Genomic DNA, 25,212 nt, shown 5'->3' with positions numbered 1-25,212 from the left:
TAGAGTCATTAGAAATGAACATTTGAAAATATAAAAATCTAATTAGTCTAATCGGCGCATAACGCAAAAAGAAACTTGAAAAAACATTTTCACAAAAAAAAAACTTGAAAAAACCTTAGTTAAAATATAAAGAAGTAGAAACTATGAGGAAAAGGACGCTTCTGAGTTTTCCCTACACAATCATCAAAATTGTTTAGTAGAATTTTCCAAATTCCTCCATTTCACCAAAGTCTTTAAGAACTTCTTCACCTGCAACAACATTATCAACCATTTACTCGCTGCTTTTTCTGCTCTTACTTGTATTTTCTTCATTCTTGCTCTTAGAGATACAATGATGTTCATTTTCTGTGACCTACTTTGCACGAAGCTTCCATCAACTTTTTCAGTCAATACACAGAGTCAATCTCTTGGTAACTTGGTGTCACTAATACTTAATGGTTTCTTCAGTTTGTAAAGAAATTCAACGTTCTAATGGTTTATATGAATTGTTTACACTATTTATCAAGACCTGAAAACAATGTAGAAAAAAGCCCAAGACTTAAGTCGGATCATTCATTCGGGTTTGCTCGAGCCTAAGACCAAGACCACATCTCTCCTCGTACCTTTTCTTTTTTTGACATACTTCTTTCCTCGTACCGAAGGACGAAGCTTCCATAAACTTTCACACGGTCAATAAAAAATAGAGTCAATGTTTGATATCACTTTCTTATCTTTACTATAATAACACGTTTTGCTTATGAAGATCTCTAGTTTCTTGACAGCACACAAAATGGATTCTTCTGTTTTACTTACCAATGTTGTTGCTGCTGCAATTGGCTTCTTCGTGATGTTTAAAATGTTTAGATCCCATCAAGAAAACAAAGAACCCGATTCTTCTTCTTCGTCTTCTTCTTCTCCTCCTTCATCTAATAACTTAATATATGACGTCTTTCCAAGCTTCCGCAGAGAAGATGTCCGCAAGAATTTTTTCAGTCATATTCAGAAGGAGTTTCAGAGAAAAGGAATCACATCCGTCCTGAACTCATAAGTGCCATTAGAAGTTCTAAGATCGCCATCATCTTGCTCTCGAGGAATTACGCTTCTTCAAAGTGGTGTCTTGACGAACTGGTTGAGATTATGAAGTGCAAGGAAGAGTTGGATCAAACTGCATTGCCCATTTTCTATGACGTTGAACCGTCTCAAGTAAAGAAGCTTACCGGAGATTTTGGAAAGGTTTTCAGAAAGACGTGCGCGAGTAGAAGCAACGAAGAAACTGAGAGATGGAGACAAGCTCTGGTGGACGTAGCTACAACCGCCGGTTACCATTCAATCAACTGGTTCGTCCTTTTAATTTCTTCTTGTGCTCGTTTTTTTTTATAGTTTATAGTCTATAAAAATTAATACAGACTATATTATATTAAAAAACTACCACTGATGTTTAAATCTTTCAAAATCACCACTGATGTTTCAGCACAGCTGCTAAATTATGCGCCATCAAGTGATTTGTACGGTTATGTTGGGATGAGAACTCATATCGTAAAGATGGATCAATTATTATGCCTAGACTGATGAAGTGAGGATAATACTGTTGGAATGAAAAGCTTTATATAAAGACGGATAAAGTGTTTAAGTGTTCGAAAAAGAAGAACCTTTGTGAAGAAGAAAATTTTTATAACTTAGAAGAGGATTCTTATTACTTAGATGATTCTTAAAAACTTAGATACTTCTTGATGATACAAAATGAAAGAAAGAGTGGAGGTATTTATAGCCTCCAAAGTACAAAATATCTCAAATATTATAATTCTAGATAATTCTACTTAAATATCTAGATAATTTTATCCTAATTATCTAGATAATTCTACCAAAATATCTAGATTTTTATTTTATGGAGGTGGAAGACTTTTCTAGAATTTGGGTTGGGCTAAACATGATTAGTGAGTTGTTAGCTCAATAATATGATCCAAATCAAATTTACTTTTCAACACCTCCTCTTAAACTTAATTTGGTTACTCCGAGTAAGCTTCTCATCTTGATAAAGTCTTCTCGCTTGAGTGGCTTGGTGAAGATATCAGCTACTTGATCATTTGTCTTCACATACTCCAACTACACATCCATCTTGGTAACACATTCTCGAATGTAGTGATAACGAGTATTGATGTGCTTACTCCAGTCATGGAAGACTGGATTCTTCGCCAATGCTATTGCTGACTTGTTATCCACAAAGATCTTTGTTGGCTCCTCTTGTGGTAGACTCAACTCCTTTAGCAAGTTTCTTAACCAAATAGCATGACAAACACATGAAGCAGCTGCCACATACTCTGCTTCACAAGTAGAAAGGGTGACAATCGGTTGCTTCTTTGACATCCATGTGAAAGCGTTTTCTCCAATGAAAAACACGAAGCCACTTGTGCTTTTCCGGTCATCTACGTCTCCCCCCCAATCGCTATCGCTATATCCAATAAGCCTGTAATCTTTAGAGATTGAGTAGTACAAGCCAAAGTTGATTGTACCTTTGATATAGCATAGGATCCTCTTAGCTGCCTTGAAATGAGTTGTTGTTGGATGCTCCATGTATCGACTCACAACTCCAACTGCGTGTAGGATGTCGGGCCTTGTGCACGTTAGATAGCGTAAGCTTCCAACTAGACTCTTAAAGAGTGTTGGATCCACACTTTCTCCTTCTTCTTCCTTTGATAACTTGACGCCACATTCCATTGGCGTGCAAACTGGATTTGAGTCATCCATCTTGAACTTCTTAAGCACCTCTTTAGCATACCCTTCTTGAGTAATGAAGATTCCATTTTCTTCTTGCTTTACTTCAATGCCAAGGTAGTATGACATCAATCCAATGTCAGTCATCTCGAACTCCTTTGTCATCTCCATCTTGAAATCTTCAAACATAATCGGATTGTTGCCAGTGAATATCAAGTCATCAACATATAAGCATGCAATCAATATATCATTGTTTTGAGTTTTGATATAAAGTGCATGCTCATATGGACACTTGATGAATCATTTCTCCTTGAAGTACTTATTAATCCGAGTGTTCCATGCTCTTGGTACTTGCTTTAATCTATAAAGCGCCTTGTTTAGCCTTAAGACTCTGTCTTCTTATCCTTTGACTATGTAGCCTTGTGGTTGCTCAATGTAGACTTCTTCCTCAAGGTCTCCATTTAAAAATGCTGATTTTACGTCCATTTGATGTATCCTCCAACTCTTTTGGGCTGCCAATGAAATGATTAGTCTAACCGTTCCTAAGCGAGCAACTGGAGCAAATACCTCATCATAGTCGATCCCGGCTCTTTGACTATAGCCTTTTGCCACCCATCTTGCCTTGTACCTTTCAACTTCTCCTTTAGAGTTCTTCTATGCCTTGTACACCCACTTCACACCAATTGCCTTGTGTCCATTTGGAAGTGAAGCTAACCCCCATGTATCATTCTTTTGAATCGACTTGATTTCCTCATCCATTGCACTTCTCCATGACTTCTTTTCTTGGGCTTCTTCAAAGTTCATAGGCTCGCAATCCGCAAATAGACAAAATAGAGTAAGATTGTCTTGATTTTCGGTTACCTCGTAGATGTCTTGTAGACTTCTAAAACGTGGAGTCCTTTCACTTGAGCTTTCATCTCCTTGAGAACTTGTTGTTGGGGAAGTTGGTGGTGTAGCTGGCTCTTCTCTCGGTTGATCCACATTCTCTTCTTCAAAGGATGGAAAGAAGTTGTAGTCTTCATTATTTGATCTCCAATCCCATTCTCCTTCTTCATCAAAGATGACATTCCGACTAATGATTATCTTCTTTGTTTCAGGATTGTAGAGCTTGTAGCCTTTGGAGTTAGCGTCATACCCAATGAAGATGTACTTCTCACTTTTATCATCTAGTTTGCTCCACTTCTCGTCTGGAACATGAGCGTGAGCAATGCTTCCAAAGACTCTTAGGTGTGAGACTCCAGGCTTCCTTCCGCTCCAAGCTTCTTGTGGTGTTTTTTCTAAAACACTCTTTGTTGGAGAACGGTTTGATATATAAACCGCACAAGCAACTGCTTCTGCCCACAACTCCTTTGGTAGCTTCTTACTCTTGAGCATGCTTCTGGCCATCTCAAGTATTGTCCTATTCTTTCTTTCCGCTACTCCATTTTGTTGAGGGGTTCTTGGCACCGTCAACTGTCTTCGGATGGCATTATCTTCACAATACTTCAGACACTCCTTGGACATGAATTCTCCTCCTCGATCCGATCTCATGGACTTGATCTTAAGACCACTTTCCTTCTCAACATGGGCTTTGAACTTTTTGAAATTTTCAAACGCTTCTGATTTTTGTTTCAAAAAGTAAACCCATGTTTTTCTTGAAAAGTCATCAATAAGGAGAAGGAAGTAGTTACTCTTACCAGGTGAACTTGGTTTGATTGGGCCACATACATCTGTATGTATGAGTTCTAGTGGCTTTCTTGCTCTTGTCTCCGACTCCTTTGGAAAACTCATCTTGAATTGCTTTCCAAGTAAGCAACCTTCACACACTTGATTTGGATGATTGATGCAAGGTAATCCTTTCACCATTTCTTTCTTGGAAAGTAGCTCTAAGCCTCCAAAGTTTAGATGCCCGAATCGAATATGCCAAAGTCAAGATTCCTCCTTGTAGCACATCTTGAGACATCGTGCAATGTCATTTTGAATGTTTAGGACAAACATTCTATTGCTTGACATTGGCACCGTTGTGATGAGATTATTTGCATTGTCGCTTAAAGAAAGACTATTATCTTTTAGTCGAATGTCATAACCTTTGTCTAAGAGTTGTCCTAGGCTTAAGATGTTGGTCTTCATGCTTGGAATGTAGTAAACGTTGGAAATGAATTGATGATCTCCATTCTTCAAGCGGATGAGAATATTTCCGTTACCTTTCACCTCCATCTTTGATTCATCTCCTAAAGCCACATTGGTTTTCACCGATTCATCAAGCTCTACGAACATGCTTTTATTTCCACACATGTGGTTGCTTGCACCACTATCAAGGTACCACTTGTGAACCTCGTTTGGTTCATCCTTCTTGTAAGCCAGCATATCTTCTTCCTTACGCCGTTCTTCAACATAGTTGGATTTCTCTTCAACTCTATTGTTGTTTGGAGTTTTGCATTCAGAAGCATAATGTCCAAACTTTCCGCAACTATAGCATTTGATGCTTGATTTATCATACCTTGATTTTGGGTTTCTTCTTCCACGACATCTTGATGAATTCTCTCCTCTTTGGTTGAAGTTGTCTTCATATGGTCTCCAACCTCGTCCATTTACACCCCGACCTCATCCTCGAAAATGACCGCCACCACGTCTTGGATTGCTTCGGCCACTTTCTTCCTTGTGATCAGTTCTTATCTTGAGAACTTGCTCCACAATATCTTCTTTTTTCTTCTTCTTTTCTTCATAAGCTTGTAGTGATCCAAGAAGTTGCTCCATCGTCATAGTCTCCAAGTCCTTTGTCTCTTCAATCACGGTGACGATATGCTCGAATTTTGAATCCAATGATCTAAGAACTTTCTTCATGATTCTCACCTCATCTAACTTCTCACCATTTCTTTTTAGGTTATTAGTAACCGTCAAGACTCTTGAGAAGTAATCTGAGATGAGTTCTCCTTCCTTCATTTGTAACGCTTCAAATTCTCCTCTTAGAGTTTGAAGACGTACCTTCTTAACTTGTTCCGCTCCCTTGTAAGATGTCCGAAGCTTCTCCCATGCTTCTTTGGACGTCCTTGCACTAGCAACCTTCTCAAATGTATCTTCATCTAATCCTTGATAGATTAGACAGAGAACCTTCTTGTCTCTCTTCCTTGAATCTCTCAAACCACCCTTTTGAGTTTGAGATAGACCACCATCATTCTCCGGTTCATTGAAGCCTTTCTCGACTATCTTCCACACATCATGTTCTCCTAGGATAGCCATCATCCTAAGACTCCGATTGTCATATTTGCTCTTAGTGAGCAATGGAACTTGGAAGGGAACACCATTGTTTGCCATCTTCAAAAGGAACTTTTAGCTCTGATACCACTTTGTTGGGATGAAAAACTTTATAAAGATGGAGAAAGTGTTTAAGTGTTTGAAGAGAAAGAAGCTTTGTGAAGAATAAAGATTTTATAACTTAGAAGATGACTCTTATTATTACTTGAAAGTTTGTTACAAACTTGATTATTTCTTGGTGATACAAAGGGTATTTATAGCCTCTAAAGTACAAAATATCTCAAATATTATAATTCTAATTCTAGATAATTCTACTTAAATATCTAGATAATTTTATCCTAATTATCTAGATAATTCTACCAAAATATCTAGATTTTTATCTTATGAAAGTGGAAGACTTTTCTAGAATTTGGATTGGGCTAAACATGATTAGTGAGTTGTTAGCCCAATAATATGATCCAAATCGAGTTTACTTTTCAACATATAGGGATTTGGGGTCCTTCTGGAATTGGTAAGAGCACCATCGCCAGAGCTCTATTTGGAGAATACTCTCATAAGTTCCAGCTTAGTGTCTTCATGGACAATATCAGAAGACGCTATCCAATACCTTGTCATGATGTATACAGCACAAAACTGCAACTACAAACAGAGATGTTATCTCAAATAATCAACCAGAAGGATATCAAGATTCGTCACTTGGATGTTGCAAAAGACAGATTAAAAGACAAAAGAATGCTTGTCGTTCTTGATGATGTGGACCATGAGATGCAACTCGATGCACTGGCTAAATAAGCTCGTTGTTTTGGTCTTGGAAGTCAGATTATCATCACAACTCAAGATAAAAGAGTTTTGCATAGACATGGGATTAACCATATACATGAGGTGGGTCTCCCATCTGACGGTAAGGCTCTTAAAATATTCTGCATGTATGGTTTGGCCAAAAGTCACTGTATTATGGTTTTGAGAGCCTTGCTAGGAAAGTTACACAACTTGCCGGTAACCTCCCTCTGGGACTAATGATTATGGGATCTTATTTCCGAGGAATGTCGAGGCATGAGTGGGACATTCCTCGGAAATGGAACTACCAAGGTTATGGACTAGCCTTAACGGAGAAATTGAAAGCATTTTGAAGTTCAGTTACGATGCTTTATGTGATGAAGATAAAGATTTATTTATCCATATATCATGTTTCTTCAACGACGAATGGATTGAAAGAGTAGAAGAATTTCTAGCAGAGAATTTTTCTAACGTGAGATATGGTCTTCATGTTTTAGCCGATAAATCTCTCATATTTATCGACCGTAGATGGATAAGGATGCATAATTTGCTAGCACGTTTGGGTAGAGAAATTGTTCGTAAAAAATCAATTCATGGCCTCCGGCAGCGGCAGTTTTTGGTTGATGGTAGAGAGACATGCCAAATACTGAGTAACTATACACCGGTAAGTTTTCACTGCCGTATAATTACTCCTTAGTAAAAGATTTTTAATAACTAACCATAGTTACTTATGTGAGTTCTCTTTTTTCAGGGTAGTATAAATGTAATAGGCATAAATTGTAAATATGCTGAGATCGAGGATGGATTATATAAAAATGACAAAGGCTTTGAAAAAATGAGTAATCTCCAATTCTTAAGGATTGGAGGTACTTACCCAAGAGTGCACTTACCACAAAGTTTGAAATACTTGCCTCGGACACTTAGATTATTAGATTGGGATGGTTTCCCAATGACATGTTTGCCTCCTAATTTCAGTCCAGAGTTCCTCGTGGAAATATACATGCCTTCCAGTAATCTTGAGAAACTGTGGGAAGGAAGTCAAGTAAATATAATTGAACAAAAAATCTCAATTGTACTCCATAAAAATTAGTGTTCAAGAAAGTGATGTGATAAGCTGGCGATAATTCAATGTTTAACGCCGAGAACGATTAACTGGATGTACGGATTATAAATTAGGCTATAAATTATAACAATACTAGGGTAGGCCCGCCATACGGACGGGATGAATATTAAAAAATAATTTAAATAGTTAGAGTAAAAATTTAATATAATTTTTTTCTTATTTAAAATAAACATATTTACCTAATTAAGTTGTTCTTCGGTTAATCACTCTAGACATTGTTTCATGTTTTTACTTTTTCATATAAATAAACTTAAATGCCTACTTTTCCATATCCTCATAGTCCATAACATGGTATATGGCCTTCATAGTTCATATGATTTCTTGGGTGGAGCTTGTGTAGAGTTTAGATGCTTTATTTCATGGCTGTGAATAATAAGATATAACTATTGTTACTACGTTAGGCCATATTATATTGTCATTGGTCATATTAAGTCAAGATGGTGTCAGTAAGAAGGATTCTGTAGGGTTAATGGCTAGGATGTGAATGTGATGAATGATGATTATTAAAAATGGAGACGATCAATGAAGTATAGTTGTATATTCAAAATCAAAGATGAGCACATCAGAGCAAAGTAAGTGGTAGTTCGCATAGATGTGCTTACTTTGACTTTATTATTTTTTCTTGAGGAGCAAACAAAGTCTCAGCTGTTTTTGTTTGTCTCTTTGTTTACTTTTCTTTTTCATAACTTATTTACTCGTATGAGAAGATTAACCAAATTGAACCGGTCCATAGGCAACAAACTAATCCAGAACAAAATAAGCTTGCGTACTACAATCATATCACCTTTACACACTCATACTCTGCTAGACTCATCCAGTTGATGAACTCAACTGCCAGAGCGGGCACCTCTTTTATCAAATCAATCATATGTTTACTTTCAAGAATGGAGCTCTGTTGTTAGCTTCGTCTTGTCTCTGTTTAGCTGATCTTTTCTCCGTGCTTGAGGCATCTTCACTGAGAATATTCTTCGGAGACAAAGTCCTCATCTCCTCAATTGACGCCAAGCTTGGCACGATTATAGCTAGTTTCTCTGGCGTCTCGTTCATGCGCTGATCAACCTGGCCAATGTATTACAGAATTTAACTGTTATATATCTAGTCATAGATATGACACTCTACAATTTTTTGTGTTCTGTACCTGATAGTCTTTTATGAGAGACTGTTCTGCTTTGTCTCTAATGTTTGATACATCTTGTCCATGTTTCTCTTGCAATAACGTGACCTGCTTCATTGAAGTTGTCACTATAGCATCCGTTGCTTCTTTGTTCTCACGGTCTTGCATCAGCGAGTCTGTAAAACCAAGGATTAGTACGCTTTTTCTCAGTTTTTGAGTAAGAAAGGGATAGGGGTTTTAGCGTGGTTACCATTGACAGCTGAGTGAAGTTCATTAGTCCTAGTGACAAAGTTAGCATTCGGTGTGGCGAAAGTAGATGCAAATTCATCGTGCAGCTTGTTATTTTCTTTCGCCATGTCCCTATACATTAGGAAGTTTTTTTTTTCAATGAAGTGATGTGGAAGAAACATAGAAAGAAGTTGCAGATACAGAACAAAACATGTTACCCCATTGTGACATTAAGTCGATGGTGCCGTTTCCATCTGCGTCGACTCGTTGATCACACGTCTTGTAGCTCGGCCTCTGTTGGGTTTTGTCCTAGAGAACACATAACAATTCCCAGCTCTTTGGTAGTGGTGCAACCTGTGGAAACCACAATCAAGAGAGCAATACATTTTAGATCACTGAGATCTCTGTCTCATTTGATCACGCAAACACATTGACGCTTAGATCAAATAAAGATTCAAAGTCCAAAATGCACCAAACGAAAAAAAATAATCCAGATCCAAGCGAACAAATCGACCAAACAAAACAACAGTCACTGAAGAAAAAAACAAAAATCAATCAGAATAGGCCGAATCAAGCGATTATCAACGCAGAGACACATATTCCTCGTTCTATCATGTATAATAGATCGATCAAAGCGAGATTTAGAAAATGTAAAATTCCATCAGAGAAACTGAGAAAGATAATTGAACCATGTCCGTCTTTGTCGAAGAGGCTAAAGGCTTCCTTGAACTCGGCGATCTGCTCGACTGTCAGTTGGTCCGCCATGGACATTCCTAGCCTCCCAGAACCGCAGCAGCCTAGCCTCCACAACGGATGAACACCTGCCGGACTTCAAATTGAAAAAACATTCTCGAGTTAGCCATTAAGAGAGATGATTATAAGAGATGAGCGTGAGAGAGATGAGTAGCAGAGAGATGAAGAGATCGCGATTTCCAGAGAAATACTAACCCATTTATACCCGATATCACCGATGGAAACAGTGAACTAAAGAACTCGTAGTGTGCATCTGATTAATGAGATTAAAGACGTAGAAATGATAACGTAATCTGTTACAGAAACAGTGAGGACACTCGATCGTCACCGTCTCCCCGAATGAAAAGCAACGAAGAAAACACATTTTTCATCCCCACAGATTAGGGTTAGCGTGGAGCAAGGTGGTCGCTGGGCCGAAAAGAAAACTTAAGCCCAATCTTTAGACAAACCAGACGGTAGACAAATAAATGAAACAGATCGGTGGATAGGTGTTGATACGCCCTAAATCAGGAAGGATCACTTTAGCTGGGTGTTGGATATGATCCGAGAAGGCAAGCGGCACTTCTGGAACTGATATGGATTGAAAGGATCGTCAAGAGATGCGGAATGGCTCTTGATATACCCACGATCTAAGGCTAACCACCCAAGAATGAATGAATGTGTTGGCTAACCACCAAACAACACACAAAGATGAATTGACTGACCACCAAATCAACAAGCCGGTTCACACCAATGAACTAGCGAAAGAACTCTCTCTCTCACTCAGAGAAAAGAATAAAACAAAAATAAACTCAAACTTAGACTGCTTTTATTATGAGAAGTGTTTACATATTTATACTACTTTAGGAATAGAAAAAGACTTAAGAATGTATTAAAGACAAACTTAGTAAATTGAATCTAGATGAGAAATTTAAAGACAATGTATTAAAACTCTTGGATCTCAGATCTGGTCAAAGAGACTCTTCAGCTAACGTCCAGGTTCGTCTGAACCAAGTAGTTCATTCGCGGTAAGGATCAAGATGTGAGCTGGACGATCCATACGGCCCAAATTCGCGAGAACTGAAGGTCTCCTGATTTGCAAATTGCATAACTCCCACATCTGAACTCCGTTTGATCTGATTCTTCTTCGAGGAGCTCCGTAATTAAGTTGAGAACATTCTCCAAGTGATTTCATGCGAAGAGGACTCGTTTGTTGGAAGATATGAGTCAAACAATGAACATATATCATTACTGCTTTCCATGATCAAGCCATGCATGTCTGTTTTGTCTGGTGTGCTACTCAAGGGCGCATCAGGTGTCGCGACGATAGAAGGCGGATTAGTGACGTGTCGTCCTACGTGGACCCCTTGGGAGAAAAGGAAACCCTTCTTTATATATAAAATACTTAATACATATCTAATGTTGTACATTAAATATCATTACTCAAAATGATAAAATTCATATTATTTTGTTTTCATATGATTCTATACTATAATATACTGATTATTAAAATTTATGAATAATAAATTATATGTTATTTATTATTGTAATCTTGTAATTGTCTAGGCGGTTTAAAAAGCAGTCGTCAAAATTTCACATGGTCCAACACCTAAGCAGCTTCTAAATGGCCGTCTAAAGTGCTTTTTAAAACGTTTTTTCAGAACACTGAAGAATGTGTTTTTCTTTTTGTATAGATAATCACAAATCTCAAGCGGATATATCCGAGGGATTCTGAAAACCTTAAGGAGGTTCATGATCTCTCAACAGCCACTAATCTCTGGAAATTGGATCTTAGTGGTTGCTCAAGTTTGGTGGAGCTCCCATCATCTATTGGGAATGCTACTAATCTCAATGAATTGTTTATCAGTCGTTGTTCAAGTTTGGTGGATCTCCCATCTTCCCTTGGGAATGCTACCAAACTCAAGAAATTGAATCTTAGTGATTGCTCAAGTTTGGTGGAGCTCCCATATTCTATTGGGAATGCTACTAGTCTCTTAGAACTGGATCTCCGTGACTGCTCAAGTCTGGTGGAACTCCCATCTTCTATTGGAAACCTTCAGAAGTTGTCGTCTTTTATTTTGAAAGGTTGCTCAAAGATAGAAGCCGTTCTGGTCAACATCAACATGAAATCTCTAAGAATACTTGATCTCACTGATTGCTCCTTGTTGAAAACGTTTCCTGAGATTTACGCAAACATTCAACGTCTCATGATCAATGGTACTGCAATAGAAGATATTCCTTCATCCCTCACGTTATGGTCTCATCTTTATCACTTTGCTGTGTCATACTGTGAAAGCCTTGGGACTTTCACGCATGCTTTTGACCTCATAACGGAGCTGTACGTGTGCAATAAAAAAATACAAGAACTTGCACCATGGATCAAGGAAATGTCTCGTCTACGTAGACTTACAATCAGTGGATGCACAAAGCTAGTTTCGCTCATGCAGCTTCCGGACTCCTTAGAAACATTAGAAGCAAAAAACTGTGAGTCTCTAGAGAGACTAGATTCTTCTTTCCCCAATAAAAATCTCCACAAGTTGGATCTCAGTGGTTGCTCAAGCCTTGTGAAGCTCCCGTCTTCTATCGGGAATGCTACTAATCTCAAGGAATTGAAACTCGGTAAGTGCTCAAGTTTAGTGGAGCTCCCCTCCTCTATTGGAAACCTTCATAAGTTGCAGAGGTTGACTTTGAAAGGTTGCACAAAGCTAGAATCCCTTCCGATCAATATAAACATGAAATCTCTCAGAGAAGTTGATCTAGTTGATTGCTCATCGTTGAAAACATTTCCTAAGATTTCATCGAACATTGAACGCCTCAAGCTCAAGGGGACCGCAGTAGAAGACATTCCTTCATCGATCAGGTCATTGGCTCATCTTCATCACTTGGCTATGCCATACAGTGAGAACCTTGCGAAATCTCGGAATGCTTTTGATGTCATCACAGTGCTATGCTTTTGTGATCATAAGAGAATACGAGAACTATCTCCACGGATAAACGAAATATCTCGTCTACGTAAACTTGTAATCAGTGGATGCACAAAGCTAGTTTCCCTCCCGCAGCTTCCAGACCCCTTACGATACTTAAAAGCAGAAAACTGTGAGTCCCTAGAGAGACTAGATTCTTCTTCTTCTTTTAAAGATGTTGGTGCCAATTTTGGTAATTGCTTCAAACTGAATCAGGAAGCAAGAGAGCTAATCATAAGGACTTGTAGGTTTGCGGTCTTACCTTGTGAACAAATGCCCATGTACTTTCTTTGGCAGACCACCTGGACATGGAATGGCACAGATATACATCATCATCAGTACATCATCATCAGCCTATACCACTGATGGGATTTAAGGCTTGTGTCTTGGTAGTTAATAAGGGTGACGCCGAGGTTTCTGACAGGAAGGAGGAGTTGGATGTATATTATTGCATCAAGGATAAACAGCTTCCTGTTCTAATAACTCATCTCAAGTTCTTTCGTGCAGCTTCGTGTTCATAGTTATTGTTACATTACAAAAATTTTAATATTGCTAAAGTACTTCTTACGGTTGTTAGTTTCTCTATGGTGAATTTTCCCAGAAATCACAACCAGTTTGATATTGCAAGAAACTTGTTGAAGCAAGGACAATGTCAAAGCGAAAGACAAAAGGCGCGTAAGTGAAATAGATTTCTTGAAATTAATACCAGTAATGGTATGATTGGTCCGGTTATCATAATCATATTTTAGATCGGTACATGTATTTTGGCTTACGATTCTAATAATTTCAAATTTATTGTATGCTTTTAACATAAAAGTAAGCGTGGATACTGTCAAGCTCTCAGCTCCACGAAAGAGGGCAACATCAGGATTCTCTTGTAGATTTAACTGACCGAGGGGGAGCCATGTAAGTAATTGAACCTGGTCATTTATATCACGGTTAAGGATCAGAATTTCTTAAAATTTGATTTGATCGGTTTAGTACCATTCGAATTTAATACGCCTAAAATAAGGTGAGACGACACGTGGTCAACGTGGAGGGTACTATAGTAATTGTCTCTTTTAGAGGATTTAATAAGGTTACGTCTCCTCTGCACCCTAGTTATGTTGTATTGGGTTGCCTAACCCAGCCCAACCCTATTTAGTTTAAGCTCAACCCAAAGTGAGCTCTAACCCTTTTAGAACCCATCATATTATTTGTATTAGGATTGAACCCTTCCTAACCCTTTTTGAGCCCTTTAATTAACCAAACAATTTTTTTTTTTGGGCTCAACCCTAAGAAAACCCTTAATTTTTAAGCTCAACCCTATATGGCCCGAAATATTTCAGAAGTAATATAATAGGGTTAGGATTCTTAATTTTTTTGATGGGTTTGGGCCAGCCCTAAATATCAAGCCCTATACAACATCCCTACCTGTAACCCTAGCCGCCTCGAAAATTCCTAATTATTATTTTCTACAAAATTTTCGAAAGAAATTCCCTCAGATCCTCTCCTTCTGACAAATCCATCTTCAAATCAATTGTAATATTCTTCTTCTTCTTGATTTTACCTTCCGACTGATACCTGTTTTGATAAACATCCCTCGATTTGGTCAAACCTAGTTTTTTTTTTCAATCGGATTCTCGATTGAGAACACAAAACGTTAGATCTATCTAGGTATCGATTCTTTTCCACAGATCCGTCGGTTTTCGCGTTGATTTCCAGTTTTCCCCAAATTTTATCACCCTAATTTGTTCGGCGGAGGATTTGATGCGTTAGGGTTCGTTAGATCTGTAAATTGATTTGGGGCTTTCGTTCCTCTTGCTAGTATTCATCGATTGTTTGATTTTAGACTCTTGATTTCATGATTATAGTCCTGGATTGAGAAATCTAGGGTTTAGAAATTTGGGTTTTTTTTTTTATTTGGGGCTTTTCTTAATTAATTGGGAAAACACTTATCCATGTGCAAAGTTTGACTTTTGACTAAAAATTAAAACTACCCCATACTCATCCAAACTTTAATTATCGTGGGTCCTAGTTTGTAAACTCGCATCTAGCTATATATGCACATGAAAATTAAACTGATTTATACTATGGATTGCATCTGAATACTGAAATTACCTTATGTAAATTATCAACCTTTACTGTCAAGAAAGTGACTTTTGGTTTTTACCATTCAGGTCTTAAAAAAAGACATGGGATTGAAGAGACCTTTTGATGCTGAAGAGATGCAAGAGTGCAATGCTAAGCATGCAAGACAGCTTACTTACCACCCTGTCCAATTTGACCAATCTATGCCATTTCACGTTCCTCTGGACAAGACAGCTGTCTTAGGTACAGTTGTAACCTCACAGCTGTTTTAAAATGTTTTACTTAACTTTGGGTTAAGTAAAAGCAGCTTGTGTTAACACTTTGGACGTCTCTTTATTTACAGGAGAAGATCTGAATGGCCTCTGTGAGAAGAAACCGGCATGGAGTAATCATGCTGAGAAGGATTATGACACATGTGCACCCTTCTCGTGGGTCTCAACCGGTTTGTGTCAGGAGGATGCTCAGACTCAGTCATCTCTTTCTCATGAATCTTCTGGATCAGACCTCACATGGAGACCACTTTCCCCGATGGAGGATGTTTATACTTCCCTGATGAATCAACCTCCTAGGAAGCAAGTTCCTGTTGGGTCTAATCACCAAGCATCTATCCCTGAATGTGAGATTCCTGTTCAAACAAACGATGACTTGGAAAGAAAACTGATGGGAAAGTGCATCATACCAATGCCTGACTCGTACCTTTGTGGAGCCGGTCAAGGAAGAAAGGAATGTCTCTGCCCGGATAAAGACACAGTCAGATGCGTGCGGCGACACATCATGGAAGCGAGAGAGAGCTTGATCGAAGCTATTGGATATGAAAGGTTTACAGAGCTAGGGCTGTGTGAAATGGGTGACGAAGTCATTAGCTTATGGAGTGAAGACGAAGAAGATCTCTTCCATAAAGTTGTCTACTCCAATCCTGTTTCGCTCGGTCGCGATTTCTGGAAGCAGTTAAAGGCGACGTTTCCTTCGAGAACCATGAAGGAGCTTGTTAGCTACTACTTCAACGTCTTCATCTTGCGGAGACGAGCGACCCAGAACAGGCTTCAAACCCTGGACGTTGACAGCGACGATGACGAGTGGCAAGTGGAGTACGACGTCTTTTGCAAAGGGAAAAGCTCTTCACATGTAGATAACGAAGAGGAGGAGGAAGAAGAAACCAATAGCAGCGACGATGATGAGGAGGAAGAGGAAGAAGACTCACCGGCTAACGATGCTCACTGTGTATATATGGATAAGGTTTCAAGAGAAGGCGGTGAGGTGAACGTGGAAGACGACTCGTGTATGTCCTTCGAGTTGCATGACTCCAATTTGGTATTCGCTCAGAGCCCTGTTGAAAACAGAGCGTCCCACGGATCTGGTTTGTTTTCTTTCGATGATACTTGTGATGGAAGAAGACTCGCATCATCAGATTGTTGGACCAAGAACAACGACCTTCTACCAACTTCTAACATCATGGAGGAGATATTTGGTAAAGACGAATGGGGAGAGAATGGTGATAACTTGAAGGGGAAGTAGTTGAAGGTTTCTTTCTCCGACTTCTGCAGAGCTTTTGTTTTTGGTTTTTCTAAGTGAAATTATTTAAAGAAGCAGAAGTTTGAAAGTTTCTTCTTCCTTGGAATTTTCTTTTGGTGGGTTTTTAGGTTGAAGAAGGGACCTCTGTAACAGGAACCCTTTTCTTTTTAGGTTTGATACCTCAAGATTATTTAATAAATCTCTGTATATTTTGCTGTATAAAATGAAGGAAAAAAACGAATGTGTCTATTTGGGCTCTCTTCTAGTAGTAGGCCCATCCAAAAGTCAATGATTTATCAAGACTTTGGGCCATACACTGTCGTGGCATTGGATCCTAATACATCCCGTCCAACCGAACACCACGTTACTATCGATTTAGGGGCAAATTAAAATTAGGGTTGAGTTTGTCCCTCTTTTTTACGATACGACAAAGACGTGAACAAATAGAGAAACGAGAGCAGAGAGGGAGAGACGAGATATAATAATGACGTGAGCAAGAAGAAGACAAAAGCTTACAAGAGAACAATGAGCAGCTGCAATTTCAGTTCTTTCATCTTTATCTAACAAAATCAATTTAAACTGTAAGAGCATCTCCAAAAAGAAATTCTATTTGAAGTTTCTAAAACTCTATATTTGAAGTTTAAAGGTGTTATTCTCCAAAAGTAAAACTTCAAACTCAACTTCAAAACTATTTATATTTTAAAATATGGTCCTTATATTTGTCATAACTAATTTAAATTCATAAAACTTTTTTAAATAACTAGCACATATATAAATATACTACAACAATATTAATTAATAATGGCTATTTTTTGTTCTTTTGGAGATGCTCTAATATACTATTTTTAGTTCTTTTTCTTTCATTTGTCATCAACTATAATGGCTACATTGGGCTTAGAAATATGTATGTGAAATATACGTAACAACTAGTGACTATCGTCATAATTCTCGTGATAAAAGAATAAAGTAATATTTATGAACACGACCAAGTTTGATGTCACCATTTTTTTCTCCTTGAATCATCTGCAATTCTGATGGCGAAGACACCGTTATCTACTTTATTTTATAAATATATATTATTATATGTTTTACGTAATAATACTAAGTTGTTATCGTAGCCTAGTGGAGGGGAAGCTGGTTTACAACCGTTTAAACTCGGGTTCAAAAAAGCTCAAGTTTTGCATTTTTTTGTTTTTTAAGTAATAGCAAAACCGTAAATAAGTCTTCTTCTTCCTTTAGTTATCGACCAGAGTTTCTGCAAATTTCATCATTATATTCAGTACAGATCTGTCACGATTCAATGAAATCTTATGTTTTTCTTTTAATTTTCTCATTTTAACTTTTAATCTCACGTCTAGAAATTGATTCCAATCATTAAAATTATTTTCTCATTCTATCCCTGGCTGCTGTCGTTTCTCTCTATCTTCTCTCGTTTTTCTCTCTCTGTTTGTTGACGTCATTGTCGTATCGTGAAAAAGAGAGACAAATTCAACCCTGTTAGAAGATAAATATGGAAATTGGATGATTATCCAGCTTGGACACTTGTCCTTCTCCCCTCATCAGCTTTGCACCATCACCACTGCACGTGTCAGTCCAATGGTTTTGTCGTTTTGTGTGTTTAACCGACTTCTCCCTTCTATATATATAAAGAGTTTCATGTTCACTTGTAATAATATATATGAGCAATTAGTTTTACGTATGTCTCTCCCTCATAACAAACAAAAACATCACTTTCATCTCTCCCTCTCTCCCACTATCATTTCTTTCTTCTTTCTTATATACTAAACACATAAAAGAATAATATAATTAATACTCAGATATATAAATTCCTCACCTTTATTACACAACAAACCCTAATTTTAATTTGCCCCTAAATTGATTTTTTTTTAAAGTAACTTGGGTCGGGTGTGTTATGGGTCGGGTCGGGTTTAAGTTAATGGGGAATCACAGTTCACAAAATGCAATTTACAAATCTATAATTTCGTTTTTGAATTTGGATTAGAGAGGGGGATCTATGCAGAATTAAAAAGAATGGGGGGAGTTGTAAAGAGATTTCATATCTCTATGTGGTTTGGTAAAGAACTGGATAGTATAGGTGGGAATAGATAGAGTGATGGTATTTACATGGGGTTTTAGGCAATCGTCCCTTTATAATATAATTAATGTATTATTTTTAAAACTAAAAAATAAATTAAAAAGTAAAATTATGTGAAATGAACTTTAAACTCCATATACCCCAAGTGTTCTTAAAAAAATCTAATATGTCCCTCTTATAAAAGTATTTAACTTTTGATTTTCTTTTAAATCCAAAACACATCTAAATACAATAAACCCCTTAATGAATCTTCCGAATTACCAACCCAACCACAGTACTATGGGTTACCAACCCAAGCTCGATACAAATGGATCTTATCCTATAATTTAATTTTTTTTAAAAAATATTTTCCTCTTCTTTCATGGGAAATTGGGATGTATAACCTTCAAACAAATTATAATTCATTCACTATCTAAAACCCTTAACTCACCTATACAATTTGCCTCTTATATATAATATTATCATATTGGCCCTCACATGCAACCGGTGAAACATGCGAGGAAAAAAATAAATTGATTTAATAATAATAATACTGAAACATAACTTGTGGCCCTTTGAAAAATACACTCTTTCATATGTAATTTTTTTTAGTGACTTTGCAAAAGATGAAAGTCTTCTTCCCAGATTTATTCTGGAATTAATTTCTTCTCACAAGAAGGACAACCAATTGTGGTAAATAAGAGACAACTGTTAAGGCATACACGGTGAGTAGACACACCAACTCTTTCATTTATTTTTCTCTTTCTCTTAAATCATTGATTTTTAGTTTCATAATCATGTTTTTGCTTTCATACTCTGTTTTCGTTTTTGAATCTTGCAAATGAGATTGAGATTATCGCATCAGGGTTATATCCATGATGCTTTACATATATAGTGGTGAAGAATAATGACGGCAGATCGGTAAAAGTGTCGCCGTGTCGAAAAAGAGAGAGGAGATGAAGATGATCTCTATATGGTGGTGAAGAATAATGTCGGCGATTCAAGTGAATGTGTATCAGCCTGTGAAAAAAAAATGAATTGAAGAAGATGAACTCACTGTCTATACTATATTCGATGAAAAAATAGTTAAGTATCGATTCTTTAATGTAGCTTTATATACATGTACCATACTATTTGAGACATATTTCTATACTATTCTCTAAAATGTAATAATTTTTCATGTCTTCAAATTTGATAGTTCTTCTCTCTGTCATTTTGTGTGATTGATTGTAATATGCAATTCATACTATATTGGTTTATGTGTAATGATTAAAACCAAATTTGGTTAGAGAGCAAATAAGCTAGCGAAACAGAAGATGGGTTAATGGGCTCTTAAGGCTTGGGATATGATCCACTCGATAGGAAACGATACCCTTATATTAGTGTACTATACTATATTCTATACTATATTAGTTTATTCGCAATGATCAAAACTTCTCTAAAGCATTTACAAAGTTAATTTGAGACAATAATTCTATACTACCTGAGACAATAGTTCTATCATATTTCTTATATATGTAATAATCTGCCATGTTACAAGTTCCTAATTAGGGTTTAGTTTGTGTAATATTAGAAAATAGCTTATAGATTGTATTTGGGTTTATAGGTTCCTGGTTAAGGTTTAGATTTACTAAATAGGGGTTTAGGTATAGTTAGGGATGTTAACTGCAGGGTTAGGGCTCAGCCCTCTTTTGTTTATTATAAGCCCAGCCCTATTTTAACCCAACCCTATTTTAACCCTATTATAATCAAGGGTTAGGGCTGGTACCAGGGTTAACTCATTTAATTGAAAAAAATATTTCATTTATTTTTGTTCTTAAATTTTAAAGATGAAACTAGAAAAATTAAAATATCATATGATTCTTTCCTCCAATTTGTTGAGTATCAAAATCAAAAGTTTTCCTCCCAAAATCGCAAAATCGAGTTTTTGCTCCACAACTAAGAATAATCAGGTTTTTGCTCCGAAACAGCAAAAACGAGTTTTCCGCCGAAACCGACAAATCAGGTTTTCCCGCCAAAACTGCAAAATCGAGTTTTTCCGCTGAAACCGCAAAATCGAGTTTTTCCGCCAAAACTAAAACCGCAATATCGAGTTTTCCCTACAAAACCGGCAAATCGAGTTTTCCCGCCAAAACCGTGAAATTGAGTTTTACGGGTTTTCCAAAAAAAACTTAATTTAATTTTACGTTTTCACGGGAAAATTCGATTTTGAGGTTTTGGCGAAAAACTCGATTTTGATTTTTTGGCGGGAAAACTCGATTTCGAAGTTTTGACGAAAAACTCGATTTTGCGTTTTTGGAAGGAAAACTCGATTTTGTTGTTTTAGTTGAAAACTCGATTTTGCGGTTTCGACGGAAAATTTCGTTGTTCAGTTTTTGGCGAGAAAACTCTACTTTAAGTTTTTTTTGATGAAAAACATTATTAAATATTATATAATAGTTGTGTGAATCAAAATAAAAGGGTTAGAATTTAAACCCTGGTCCTATTAGGGCCAACCCTATTTAAACCCTGTTTAAAAAATGAGGGTTAGGGTTACAAATGGGTTTGCAGGGTTAGGGCTAACCCTGTTAGGTTGAGCCCATATTAACATCCCTAGGTATAGTAGTCAGCAATTTTGGGTGGATTAATTATGTATAGTTCTTACCGCAGTTTGGGTGTTGTACTATGTCACTGAGATAAAATTGTACCCTCAGAACCTATGGTTAAGATTATATTTGGGTTTAGATTTAGTAACTAGGGAGTTCGTTTAGGGTTTAATATTTAAATGGGTGGTATGGTTTAAGATTTTGTGATTAAGATTTAGGGTTTAGTATTTGCAAGGTGAGGGTTGAGTTTTGGGTTTAGTGATAACAGTTTAGAGTTTAATATTTAAAGTTGGGTGTGAGTCAGTCATTCTATACTATTTATAAAGGTTCCATACTATGCTGTCTACGTTGAGAAAATTGGCAGCATATTATATAAATTCTATTTGGGTTTATAGTTCAATTATTTGGGCTTAGATTTAGTAACTAGAGAGTTTGTCTAGGGTTTAATATTTAAGTGGGTGGGTATAGTAGTCAAATTTGGTTAGATAGCATATAAACCCTTATATTAGTGTAATATACTATATTGGTTTATTCGTAATGATCAAAACTTCTCTAAAGCATTTACAAAGTCAATTTGTGACAATATTGCTATACTATTTGAGACAATAGTTCTATACTATTTCTTAAATATGTAATAATTTGCCATGTTATAGGTTTTTGTTAGGGTTTAGATTGTTTAATATTGAAAAATAGTTTATAGATTGTATTTGGGTTTATAGGTTCCTGGTTAGGGTTTAGATTTACTAAGTAAGAGTTTGGGTATAGTAGTCAGCGATCTTGGGTGGGTTTATTATGTATAGTTCTTACCGCATCTTGGGTGTTGTACTATGTCACTGAGATATAATTGTACACTCGCAACGTATGGTTAAGATTATATTTGGGTTTAGATTTAGTAACTAGTGGGTTTGTCTAGGGTTTAATATTTAAGTGGGTGGGTAGAATTTAATATGTATGTTTCATACTATGGCTGATAAATTTTAAATATATAGTAAAATAGTTATAGATTATATTTGGTTTATAATTTACTGATTACAGTATGGATTTATTAATTAAAGGTAAAAAAACAGTGATGTAGATGACTTTAACACTGTCGTTGTCAATAGTGTGCACTAAGTTTTAGCCACATGTTATTTTATTGACATCATATTTAAGTATCTTATTCACCATATTTTTTGCCACATCATCTCTAACAACACAAAGTCACTGGATGATTACGGCAAGAAATGGTAGAATGACATAAATGTTAGTTATTACATTATGTCAAAATCAATGACAATGTAATTTCTTTTGCAATCTTAGATATGCAGCAAATTCTCCGTTCTTTCATCGGCTGTCTTGTCGTCTTCGTCATTTTCATATATTTTTTTTCTGGTTTTGAATTCTTTCTCTGACACAAGAAGCCTCAAGATCCATAATATCCAACTTGGAACCAGTCCAGCCACCTCGCTTCAGGTACGAAATCTGATGAACCTTACCGATTTCAGTATGGGTTTTGGTAGCGTATTCTCATTGGTTAGCGACAGATTGGTGTTGGTTTGTCTAGGGATTGGTTCGGGTTGATTTGGGTTGAAACTAGATCGGGAACTACATGGGAAAATGTAGTCTGGGATACATCAGGTTGAATTGTTCAAGCATCCTCATGTATTGCTTCTTCAGTATAGAAACTCCATCTTCAAGCTTCCTAGTGGTCGTTTGAGACTTGGTGAATCAAGTTTTACTTTTACTCTTACTGTAACCTCTTTATCTGTGCTCAAATCTCAATTGCTGAAATCTGGTTTCTTCTTAGATATTGAAGGTCTGAAACGCAAACTCGCGTCAAAGCTTTTGGTTAACGAGAATGTTCTTGTTCCGGGTTGGAGGTAAGAACCATGGATTCTTGTCCTCAGTACTGTTCTGATTGTTTTTGGCTTGAGAATGGTCTCTCTATAATACTACAAAACTGTAATAAAATGAAGGTAGGAGAATGCATTGGGATGTGGTGGAGACCAAACTTTGAGACATTGATGTATCCATTCTTGCCTCCCAATGTGAAACACCCAAAGGTTAGTTTAGTTCCCCACTTACATGTTAGTAAAAGTTGATAGTTTTTGAAGATTCTTGTGTTTAACCTTTTTTATCTTGTATACAAAAGATTGATGTTTTATAATATAATTAATGTATTATTTTTAAAACTAAAAAATAAATTAAAAAGTAAAATTATGAGAATTTGAGAAATGGAATTTTGTTGATAAAACCAAAAATGAATAATTAGAAAAATGTATTTATTGTTTCTTAATATATGTGAGAAATCTTAAACATCATGAATTTGTATACAAAAGGAGTATTATAATTCATTTTCTAACAATACTATAATTACGTGTTAAACTGTATAAGTAAACATTGCCAACATGAAAGAACTCAGACCAGACATCAGGGCAAGGGAGCAAAATAAGGCATTCTCTTAAAATACTATAATTACGTGTTAAATTGTATAAGTAAACATGGTCGGATCTGATATTCTGGGGTCCAAGTAAGGAAAAAAAAGAATTAAACAGTTTAGTAGCTTATGTCTCTATATAAAATATTTTAAGATTCTGGAGATAAAACAAATGTGTTATTGGGTTATGCCCATATATATGGCTCTGAAAGTAAACATGTGGTAAATGGTAAACAAATGGCAATGAACTTGGGGATTTGTTTTGTTTATTTGTTTGGGTAAGGGATCAATGAAATGTGAACTGATTTGACCCTCTTCTTGACCATATCCATAAACGCTAATTACGTTTTCTTTAAAGTTGTGGTGGAAAGATCATGCCTATAATTATCCCCATTAAGTAGCGGAGGCAAAAATAAAACTAGTGGACAATGAATAAAGTATTAATCTTTCTCAATTCTCACTTTCAATAAATACCATCCCCGAATAACTTGTTACTTTACATTTTCCAAACTCAAGATCAACTAAAACAACCTTTTTTCGTCTGAGACGAGACAAGAAACATGGATTTCCTCACCGACCAAGTAAAGAAGAAATTCTCCGACAAGAAACCGGAAACTTCAGACCCTGACCCGAACCACAACAATAACAGACCAGGCCACACCGTTCCAACACATAAACCTGCTTCCAGCTCCGATCCAACAATGCATAAGCCAGCTACAAACGCCGAGCTCATGGCTAGCGCCAAGATCGTAGCGGAGGCTGCTCAAGCCGCTTCTCGCAACGAGACAGACAAGCTCGACAAAGCTAAAGTCGCCGGAGCCACCGCCGACATACTAGACGCAGCTCAAAGATACGGCAAGCTTGATGAAAAGAGTGGTGTTGGACAGTACCTCGAAAAGGCTGAAAATTTTCTCCACAAGTACGAGTCTTCCCACTCTCACTCCTCTGGCGGTGCTGGCAGTCACGGTGGTGTCAGCGGAAGCCATGGAGGAGGAGCTGGAGGACCGGCGGTTAAGAAAGAGGATGAGAAGTCGGGAGGTGGCAGCCATGGGTTAGGAGACTATGCTAAGATGGCTCAAGGTTTCATGAAGTGATTAATGTTTAATTAGTAGATCAACAAATAAATAATTATGGTAGTGATATATTATCTTCCATGGTTACTATTAAATAGGTCACGAACCCGTGCGATATCGCACGGGAACTCATTTTATATAAAATAAATATATCACTTTGTAATTTATATTTTTATATAAAAAGGTCGTAATTTTATTTTTTGAAAAGTTCTCATGCCAAAATGTAGAATATATGTGTTTATATTTATTTGTATATAATATTAAAAATGTATATTTTATAGTTTTAGATTACAAATAAAATACAAATATGTTATTATCAATTAAAATATACTTATTTTATTAGTTTATGTAAGTTATTCTGAATTTTAAATATTACTTAATATTTTTGAGCTAGTTAAAATAATCAAACACATTTAAATTTGATTGTTTGCTAATTTAATAAAATAATTTATAACGACTAGAATGACATTTATGATTTTTGAAGCAGACGGTATATTTTTATCATCCCGAAGGACCCGAACCAATACGTTTTCTCAAATGACAATGGCACCTCTTTAAAAAAATTTAACATGTCATCCTCTCTGATGTTTTACTCCCAATCTGATATGGAACGGGAATAT

At 36.6% G+C, this 25,212-nt stretch overlaps 2 protein-coding genes and 1 pseudogene across 3 annotated transcripts; all 3 read left to right on the top strand.

Annotated features, from left to right (window-relative positions):
- Positions 1-919: 919 nt before the first annotated feature.
- Positions 920-13,383, top strand: LOC106303090 (annotated as a pseudogene).
- Positions 13,384-14,246: 863 nt separating this feature from the next.
- Positions 14,247-16,701, top strand: LOC106304224. Of its 2 annotated transcripts, none has more exons than XM_013740627.1 (3): positions 14,247-14,383; positions 15,022-15,175; positions 15,276-16,701. In XM_013740627.1, the coding sequence occupies exons 2-3, from the start codon at positions 15,037-15,039 to the stop codon at positions 16,445-16,447; spliced, it is 1,311 nt and encodes a 436-aa protein (XP_013596081.1). In that variant the 5' UTR covers positions 14,247-14,383; positions 15,022-15,036; the 3' UTR covers positions 16,448-16,701. The 2 variants fall into 2 exon arrangements, with proteins under 2 accessions (XP_013596081.1, XP_013596082.1); XM_013740628.1 differs by having other exon boundaries at positions 14,333-14,518.
- Positions 16,702-23,979: 7,278 nt separating this feature from the next.
- Positions 23,980-24,713, top strand: LOC106304227. Its single transcript, XM_013740633.1, has one exon. It carries the CDS (start codon positions 24,080-24,082, stop codon positions 24,611-24,613), a length of 534 nt encoding a protein of 177 aa, XP_013596087.1. The 5' UTR covers positions 23,980-24,079; the 3' UTR covers positions 24,614-24,713.
- Positions 24,714-25,212: the final 499 nt, after the last annotated feature.

This window comes from Brassica oleracea, chromosome C7 (genome assembly GCF_000695525.1).
Source record: "Brassica oleracea var. oleracea cultivar TO1000 chromosome C7, BOL, whole genome shotgun sequence".
In the NCBI taxonomy this organism is placed as follows: Eukaryota; Viridiplantae; Streptophyta; class Magnoliopsida; order Brassicales; family Brassicaceae; genus Brassica; species Brassica oleracea.
This window is presented reverse-complemented; position numbering and strand designations above follow the sequence as displayed.